At 44.5% G+C, this 10,199-nt stretch overlaps 1 protein-coding gene across 1 annotated transcript in view; it reads left to right on the forward strand.

Moving 5' to 3' along the window:
* The window catches only part of Prkcq (protein kinase C theta), a 106,862-nt gene that overhangs the window by 678 nt on the left and 95,985 nt on the right, over positions 1-10,199 (forward strand). The window contains exon 2 of the mRNA XM_029559680.1: positions 5,609-5,735. Coding sequence (XP_029415540.1) covers positions 5,618-5,735 — 118 coding nt within the window. The 5' untranslated portion in view covers positions 5,609-5,617. The remainder of the gene's footprint in view (positions 1-5,608; positions 5,736-10,199) is intronic.

Genomic DNA, 10,199 nt, shown 5'->3' on the forward strand with positions numbered 1-10,199 from the left:
CAAAATCTCATTGACTGTCTACCATAGATAAGATGGAGGGGTTATCTCTGGAAGCATATAGATGATTTCATCCTGGTCCTTGCTCTCAGAATCCATTCTTGTTAAGGTCGACAGTCATGAACTGATATATACAGGAAGGCTTCCTAGGGAAATATGACAGCATGTGCTCCATCCCTAACTCTCCCCATTCTGAAATGACTGAACATCCACGAGAACATGATGATAGAGAAGATTCTTTTCCTCCTTCAGGGACAAGAGAAGCAAGCATCCGTTGCACACGTTCAGAGGACTTCTCGTTGAGTACATTATAGATGAGAACCAGAGATGTCTATGGTTAGAGCTGAATGTCTCTCTGAGTTTGTGCGGTATCCCAAGGATTAGGCAGGAGACAGCCTGATGCAGTTCTACTGGGTCCCCACATGTCATGGTTCAGATCCAGAAACACAGGAGCAGAGCCTGAGTCTCAAGATTTGCCCCACTCAGACTTCAGAAATGCTAGCACATCAAATAAACATGGCAGTTCCTATCTAGTGGTGTGCCTAGGGAGCCAGAGGACAGTGGAGGACCACATAAATGGTAAGGTGATGGAGGAGAAGGGAAAGAAGGCTTCCAAGAGTAGACAGAGACTGTGACTTGGAGAATAATAAATGTGATTAGATGAAAGATGGAGTGAAATAGGAAGAGATTCCCAGGACAGGGTACAGTTTTACTAAAAATCTACAGCTATGAAGAAGCTGGAGAAACAGGAGCAGTTCTGCAGGATTCTAAGATTATTTGGGCTGCAACGTGGAAATTTCAAAATGAGAAGGGACCAAGCTTGCACACACAGAAACAGCGTAATCTTCTGCAGTATGTAAAACGAGAGGTGATGTAAATTAAGCTATGATGAAGAAGGAGGTGGGGCAGAGATTTTCAGTGGTTTGTGGGACAAGAGGGCCAGGAGGAAGTCAAAGCAGGCAGCTAGGCTGAGAGTCATGACATTAGCCACTGATGTAAAAGAAGAGGCAAGTTGTCCTGGTGTGGTGGCACATGCCTTTAATCCCAACAGAGGCAGAAGGATCTCTGAGTTTGAGGCTAACCTGGTCTACATATTAAATTCTAGGCCAGCCAAGGCTACATAATGAGACCCAGTCTCAAAAAAGAATGGAAAGAAGGAAAGAAGGAGGGAGGTAGAGAATGAGGGAGGGAAGGAGGGCGAGAAGGAGAGAGGGAGAGGGAAGAGAAAGAGAGAGAGATTAGAAAGGAAGGATGGTGTATTCGTGTATTCCGTATATATCAGGAGAAAGTTAGAAGTGTGATTCTGATCCCTGCCCTGTTAGAAACAGCCTGGCCAATCAATCATCCTCCAAAAACATGTGTTGTGACACAGGAGACTTTTGTAGATGGAAAATAAAGATGAAATTGATTGTTTACAGTGCACAGAGGAGAGCTTTGCAAGCCCAGTCCTCAGGCATCCTCTGTCACACACACATTTATATATATATATATATGGAATTCATTCTATTTTAATACCCCAGGAAATTCCTCCTCTCCCATCCACCAGCTCTTAGGGCCCAAGGGAGCCCACAAAAACCTTCTATGTTGTTACCATCGTGTGGTTATCAAACACGATCTTTGTTCTTGACATATATATCCATCCATATAAATGCCAGTTCTGTCTTCTAAGATGTCAGAACATTAGTCAGATGATGTCTCTGTAAGCAGACCTTTAGAAAGAGAGACCATGACCAATCTATCAAACAGGTACATGCTTGGAATAAATTGTGAAAATGCCCTAAGTGAGACAGTGTAAATGAATCTAGTAAAACATACATAATCCCTTTATTACTTGTTAAATGAGAAATCAGCACTGCCTAAGTAAGGCCTAAGGAGAGGGGGACACTGCAGCTTCCTTCCACACTGCGATGGAAACCCTGCCATGCTGTAACATAAACCCTGGCAAACCTAGAGATTTCCATCTGTCCCCGAGCTGGATCCGTTTGGCGCTGCTGCTGCCTGATTAGGAACTCAACCTGGAAATAGTGCAATGACAAATCACCAAAGGTCGGGGTGGTTGTGACTCAGGCTTTTTGAGTCAATGAACCCTCCAGAGTCAAGTTGAAATGAATTGCTTACCTTCAGTTATACTAATGAGAGCTTTGAACATCCACACGTGAGTAATTGCTCCCATGAGTGAGGATAGTTTGGGGCTTTTTCCTGATGAATGGAGAAATGGAGAGAAGTCTGAAAGACCAGTGACCCAGGGAAGAAAAGCCTCTCAGGGAAATCCCCTTGAAGGACTTTCATCTAGTGGCCGGGCTTCTACCCAGGAATTTAAACCTCAGAGGACAAAGGAGTCCCTAATAACAATAACAGAAGTGGGCTAGCTATAACTCAACAACATGGTTCATACCAAAAAAAAAAAAAGGCCTCAGAGATTACCACCCCTTTCAGATGAATTTCCCAAACTGCAGAAAATTCACTAATATCTGTGAAACTCACAGTAGCTCACAACACCCTCTACTCTGACTCAGCGTAGACTAAAGAATGAGCCAAAGAAATTCATCATACCGGCGTACTGGAGATCTCTGTTGGTTTTATTAAGTTATCTGATAAAGGTACAGAATCTGAGGCTAAGAATGGAGCTCATTTGGTAGAGTGTTAGCCTAGCATGCACAAAGCCCTGGGTTCAGTCCCTAGCATTGTGTAAAACTGGGCATGGTGGTGCATGCCAGCACTCAGGAGGTGAAGGCATGAAGATTGGAAGCTTATGGTCATCCTCAGCTACATTTGGAGTTTGAGGCCAACCTGGGCTACTTGAGACCCTGTCTCAGAAACAAAAAATTAGAGGCCCAGGATTCCAGCTGTGTTGTTGATTCTCTCTTCTGGGTTCTAATTATTCCAAATTGTTTTCTTCCTCACTACCAAGGCAGAAGAGAGCCAGTGTCCAGTCTGTGTTAGTTTTAGCAAACACCATTTAAGAAGCCTGAGGACAGAAGAGTCAAGAAGGGGAGAGAGGCAGGAAATTACTTCGTCACTTAATATCAGACAATGATAGTTTCAGATCCATGAACTCTCACAGGGAAGCATGTTTTTAAAAAAGAAGTGAGGCTGAGGAGAGAACTCAGTGGATAAAACATTTGCCCCACAAGCATGAGGACAGGAGTTCACATCCCCAGCACCCAAATATAGGCCAGTCAAGTGTAGCAGCTGCCTGTAATCCAAGCACTAGTGAGACAAAGACAGGTATCCCAGGGCAAGCTGGCTAGCTTAGACAAGCTGCAATTGGCAAGCTCCAGGTTCAGCCAGAGAGAGACCCCTCCTCAACGAATAAAGTGGAAAGCAGTCAAGAGAGGGACCTGGGGTCAACTCTGGGCCTTCACGTGCATACACACACATGTGCCTGCACACCTGTACTTACACATGCAGCTACGCAGTGCAAATATGCATACACAGGCAATGCATATCACACACATACATATGCAAGAACTAATAATAAAGGAAAAGGTAGGTAGTTGAGGTGGATGTCAGAGTAAACGAAAATGGAGCAACAAGTGCACAGCCAGATTGAGGGGACCGGAGCGACGGCTCAGGGGTCAACAGCACTTGGAGTTACTGCAAAGGACCTGAGTTGGGTTCTCAGCGCCCACATGGGATGAATTCATGACTGCCTATAACTCTAACCAGGGGATCCAGTGCCCTCTTCTGGCCTCCAAGGGACACCAGCACACACATACAATACACATTTTAAAAAAAAGCGCGGATGGTGGGGCTGGAGATACGGCTCAGCAGTTAAAAACACTGGTTGTTCTTGCAGAAGATCCAAGTTCAAATCCCAGAACCCACATGGTGTTGGAGACCTCTGTTATGCAAAGTAGAAGTCCCTTCATGACTGGACAGCTCATGCAGCTGCGGATCATGTGCTGAGGGCTCCTTTCATAGCAGGGTGTCTTCCTGGCATCTTTCCTGTCTCTCCTTTTGAAGTGTCTGCCACAAATGCCATAACATAAACATGGCCTTTGGCTCTGAAAGGTACCATGCCTTCCTGTAATTTCTCCAGGCAGACAGCAGTCTGGCAGAAACCCACTTCCATATGTAAATAGAATGCCTCACAAAGCATCTAACAGCCAAAGCTTTTACCACTACCCCCATGGTATAAGTATCCTAGTTTTCTCTTAATAGACAGAGAGCTGGGTCACAGAGCTGCTGAATTACTGAGAGCAGAGACACGTAATAAAGCTGTAACACAGACTAAGCCAAGTCTTGAGTTCTGTGCCTTACTACCGGCAACCCAGCCTCTCCGGGGGCGCACTCCCTCGTGACCTGACCGACTTGCGGACATCCTAGCTTTCGCTGTCCTCGTACTCTTTCTGTGGGGTTCAGTGGCCAGTGGACCTCGCATCCTGAGGAAAAGTACACGGGTGGAAAAGGGACAGGATTTCGGCTGGACAATGCTCCAGTAGCAGAGATGGGACAGAGACACGGGACCAAGCCTGCGGGAAAAGCCTGCGGGGCACTCACCGCCACGGCCAGAGACGCCTGTGGCCAGAGCCATGCCGCGACTCGCCAGGCGTGGCGGGGACCCCGAGATCCAGGGGCCCAGAGCGACCCCGAGATACCCACACACACCACACCTGAGGCCCATAGAAACACGGAGAAGCCCGCAGGACCAGACCAGCTTTCCTTCAGACGCACAGCGGGGGAGTGCCATTCCGGGAGTGCGCCCTCTCGCGCGCACCATAACATGGCAGCTAACAACTGTCCATAACTCCAGTCCCAGGGGATCCAACAGCCTCTTCTGACCTCTGCATTGCACAACACAGGTGCACTTACCTACATGCAGGCAATACATGCATAAAAATAAAATAATAAATAAATAAAAATATTTTAAAAAGGAGAAGAATCAGACTAAGTCTTGGAATCCATAGCCAACACTATTATTTTCACCCAAATATCTGGGAAAACATATTAGGAACATTAATGCTTATTAAATGCTTTGGTTTTAAAGGCATGATCTTACAGTGGTCAATGATTCCGAGTTTTTGTAAATGTTTCATAACATTCAGTGACTTAATTGCACATATCTGTGTTTTATGTCTCTGACAAGAGCAAACCATCTTGAAAATATCCCAAATAAATACAAATCACCTGCTCAATGTCGAGCCAGTTTCATGACACATATAAATAGACCCTGTAAGAATTTTGTGGTGTCATATTTAGTTGGAGTGACTAAAATAGACTCACTCTTTGTAAACTCATTTTCTGGTTACTGTGTTTCTTGGGCACTTACTTGGAAAAGAAAAAAGAAAAAAAAGTTGGAAAATGTTTGCTTTCTGTGCAGCTAGTGAATGTAGCTTCCTTAGACACAGTGGAATTAATTCTTTCCTTAGTTCTCCTTAGTGAGCTTAGATGCAGACTTGCCAGAAAAATTCTTCCTCTGGCCAGCAAGTCTGTGGTTGGGGTGAGTCTGGCAATATGCTTGGCAGAAGGGGAAATAAAAGCATTTGTTCAGATGGATAGTGGGCCCACTGGAAGCTCCGGCTCTCTGAGATAAAACACTGAGTGGAGATGGGACAGCAGAAATAAATTCTCTGAGCCGCACAGTGTTTGTGTTTTGTTCTTTTCCCAGGGATCAGCCATGTCACCATTTCTTCGGATTGGTTTGTCCAACTTTGACTGTGGGACCTGCCAGTCTTGTCAGGGTGAGGCCCTGAACCCCTACTGTGCTGTTCTTGTCAAAGAGTATGTTGAATCAGGTAAGTTCATTGGGGTCAGCTGGGGGCAGTGGAGACTCTGGCCAGGGAAGGGTGTGGAAGGCAGGATGGTCCAGGACTTTCAAGGTCATCTGAATTTCACAGTTCACCACACTGATGCCCAACGAGGCCAAGTATTTTCTTAAGGACCCAGGCTTAGTGATGAACTCCAACCAAAACCTTGTGATTCACTAGTGGGTCTATTTCATTGTGTCATTTTTCTCTTCATAAACAAAGTTAAGAAGAATGTTACCTTGAGGAATTGGGTAGAGGGTTAATGGAGAAGAAATCTAATAAGCCAAAGCCCATTATGTATAACATATTAATAACTGATTATGGGGCTGGAGAGTTGGCTCAGCAGTTAAGAGCACTAGTGGCTCTTGCAGAGGACCTGAGTTTTATTCCCAGCACCCACATAGTGGCTAACAACCGTCCGTAACTCCAGTTTCAGGCATTGCATGACATGGGTGCACCTACCTACATGCAGGCAATACACTCATACACATAAATAAAAAATAATTTTAAAAACTTTTGTTTTAAATGATCATAGTTAAATTAAGCCTGTCTAATCCTAGTTGATCCAGGACTCAAGTCTTAAAGACTGCTTGCCTAAGCTCAGGTGAAGATTAGAAAGCATCTATAATCAGCTATTACCCTACATGAATAAAATAATACTCTTGTTTTATCAAGTGTGACTGTATACAGGCAGTTGATGGTGAGGGGGAAACACGTATATTCTAGAAGATTGCTTTTGTGGGTTTAGACTGTTCTGACAAAATGGCTGGAGAGATGGCTTAGCAGTTAAGAGCACTGGCCGCTCTTACAGAGGACTACTGGGTTTTGGTTCCCAGCACCCACATGGTGGCTAACAACCGTCCATAACTCCAGTTCCAGGGGATCCAGTGCCATCTTCTGACCTCCCTGGGCATTGCATGACATGGGTGCACTTATATGCATATAGGTGATACACTCATACACATAAAATAAAAATAATAAAATATTTTTTTAAACAAGCAATCCCATTGGGTAGGGAATCCTTGGTAATTACTTCCTCGGGTGCCTACTCACTTAATCGCCTCCCCTGCATTTCAAGATTCTTAAGCCTCTTCCAAAGGAAAGACAGATGCTTACATCCCAAGATACCTCTAGCCTCCTTGCACCATCCTGTTTCCTTACGTGCAGACAGGTTGTTTTAGAGAGGTCTGATTCCCAGGCAAGCAGCCTTGCAACACCTGAGAAGGTATCCCAATTCATCTACACCATAAGTATTTATGGAGAGCTTAAAACAGACAGGAAAATGCATCAAAAGATGCACAGCAAGAGGGCTCTCCTGTCATAGCTTCCATTCTCGCAGAGGAAGAGAAGCCATTAGCAAAAATCCAACGTGATGACTGATGAGGGCTGACAAGGAGACAGAGTAAGTGGCAGAGAGGAGGCCCTATGGAGTGCCCCAAGAGTCTTTGTTGGGGTTGTGAGTGCTAGGGGAAACTGAGGCACACACTGAGAGCCTCTACCTAGGTGCTTGCAACTAAGAATTCTGGGGGTTCCAAATTCTCTCATCCTACCCACCCCATCTTCCTTCATGACTCACTTCATCTCTGAGCACAGAGTGCATCATCAAAGCAGAGGAGACTGAATCCTCTTGATTTCCCTTCCGCCCAGATTTCTTTCCTGTTTCAAAAGTAAAAATGCCACTTGCTCCCACCTCAACCCTTTCAAATGCCACAGACATCTTTGAAGTGTAAAATGTCTGAGTTTTACGAAGCTGCTTTTGACTTAATGGGTCTGCTGAATCCAGTCCTCTTTACAACCCCAGGTCTCACTGACATTTGCCTCCTGGCAGTCTTTTATTGTTGTTGTTTTTTCCCCTTCCTCTTCTTCTGGTCTCTCCTTTGAACTTGATCTCATCAGTCATGTGGATCAAGAGACCTTGTCAGCAAAAGAAGAAAACTGTTTTTCCAAAAGATTGGCCTGTGGACTTGGGAGATTTTTCATTTTTGTTCAGGTTGTGCTCTGAAAGGAAATTACTCCAAGTTCAAGGATGCCTCTGTAAAACTTAAATAGGTTTCCACCTTTGGGGTTTGAGGTTGCATTTTTCACACTGAATCAGGGAACAGCGAAGACGGGAAGCAGTGCTATTGGCCTGGGTGTCTTTGATAGTGACAGCTTGTGTGTTGGTGAGTTTTATCTGTTGATTTGATTCAACCTAGAATCACCTGAGAAGAGAGTCTTCATGAGGAATTATCTAGATCAGGTTGGCCTGTGGCTTTGTCTTTGGGGGACTGTCTGATTGTTAATTGATGTAGGAAGACCCCGCCCACTGTGGGTGGCCATTCCCTCCCCAGGAGTTCCTAAACAGTGTAAGAGAAGAGAAAGCTAGCTGAGGGCAAGCAAGCCAGCAGGTAAGCAAGTGGACCCGCCTACACTTATTTCTCTGTACTGTGGATATGATGTGACTACCTGCTTGAGTTCCTGCCTTGACTTCCTCTCAATGAGGGACCATCACCTAGAATTGTAAACTGAATAAACTCTTTCTCCCCTAAATTGCTTTTTGTCAGGATATTTTTTTCTCATTTTGAATTCTCAATTGAATTTTTTGCAAATTTCTAATATATTTTGATCACATTTAGGCCCCTCCCCTATCAGCACCCCTCATCTAGCCTCCCCCACCAGATTCCATGTACTTTGTCATATATATTAAGACCTATCCAATCAAGTTTGTGTCTTCAAATGTCCTTCAGTGTGCATCCACCTGCTGCAACCTGGTTAACCTGTGTAGTATCACACCCTTAAAGAAAACCAACTCTCTCTGTCAGTAGTTATCAGTTACCAACATTTCTTCAGCTAAGATTGGGGCATCTTATGCATTTCCCCATTTCTAGTCTGGGATTTTGTCTGGTTTGAGCTTGCATGGGTCTTGTGTATGTTGTCCATAGGCACAACTCCCCAACAGTCTGGAAAACTTTTTTCCTTGTGGTCATCTGTCTCCTCTGGCTCTTAGAATCTTTCCACCGCCTCATCTGAAATGGACCCTGAGCCTCAGGTGGCAGAGGTCTGATATAGGTGTCCTATTCAGGCATCAGCACTTTGAAGTTTCTTTTTTGCTGCTCTTTGGCCAGTTGTGGATTTCTGTCCCCTGTTTCACTATATTCTCTGAGCCTTAGGTGTAGAGGTTGCATCATACATGTGTCACTCAGGGTGGGCACCTCACGGTCACTTATTCTCTGAGTTTGACCAGTTGCGGAACTTTGTAACAGTCTCCATCCACTGCAAAAAGAAGTTTTTTGCCAGTTTTAGCCAGGACCCCTACTTTCCTACCTGGCTTCACATGCAAGTCTGCCATTAGCTTTGCTGGTCCCTCACATTAAAGCATCATTCTCCATGAATTTCTTTTGTTTTTTTTTTTTTGTCTTTTTGAGACAGCGTCTCCCTGTAGCCCCAGCTGTCCTCGAACTCACTGTGTAGACCAAGCTGGCCTCGAACTCACAAAGATCCACCTGCCTCTGCCTCCCGAGGACTGGGACTAAAGGAATTTCATTTTTTTTTAACCACTGAATAATATTCCATTGTGTAAATGTACCATATTTTCACTATCCGTTCATCAATTGATAGACAGCCAGGTTGTTTCCATTTCCTGACTGTTGCCAACAGAGCACCAATGAACAAGGATGAACAGGCATCTTTGTGGCAGGATACAAAGACCTTTGGATATATGCCCAAGACTGGTATGGCCGGATCATGAAGTAGACCTATTTTTAGCTTTTTGGGGAACTTCCACGCTGATTTCCATAGTGGCTTTACCAGTTTTTACTCCCATTAGCAGTGAATAAGTGTTTCCCTTTCCCCACATTCTCAGTAGGATTTGTCATTCTTTGATTTGTTTGGGCATGTCTTTCTTTAGTTTTGGAAATTTTCTTCGACAATTCTGTTGAAGATCTGGTCCATGCCATTATCGTGGCATTCTTCTCCTTCCTTTTTTGCCATTGTTTTTTTTGGTAATCCCAGCACTCAGGAGGCAGAGGCAGGCAAATCTCTGTGAGTTCAAGACCAGCCTGGTCTGTATAGTGAGTTCCAGGACAGCTGGGGCTACAGGGAGACCCTATCTCAAAAAGAAAAGTTTTAACCTTTAAAAAAGATCTCCATTTTATTATAAAAATACACAGTCTCATACAGAAAAACTTATTTTTAATGTAATTGACACTAAGATGTTTGCACATGCATTTCTGATCTCTATATATCTGATCTTATTTATTTAAAAACAGTAACTTTCCTGGGCCTGGAGAGATGGTTCAGCTGTTAAGAACACCAGCTGCTCTTCCAGAGACCTGGATTTAGTAACCAGCAACCACATGACAGCTTACAACTCCAATTCCAAGGGATCTGATGCCCTCTTCTGGCCTCAGCAGGCATCAAGCACACGTACATACATACACGCAGGCAGACATTTGTACACGCGAAATAAAAATA

The sequence above is a fragment of the Nannospalax galili genome, unplaced genomic scaffold (genome assembly GCF_000622305.1).
Source record: "Nannospalax galili isolate Female #2095 unplaced genomic scaffold, S.galili_v1.0 scaffold209, whole genome shotgun sequence".
Lineage (NCBI taxonomy): Eukaryota > Metazoa > Chordata > Mammalia > Rodentia > Spalacidae > Nannospalax > Nannospalax galili.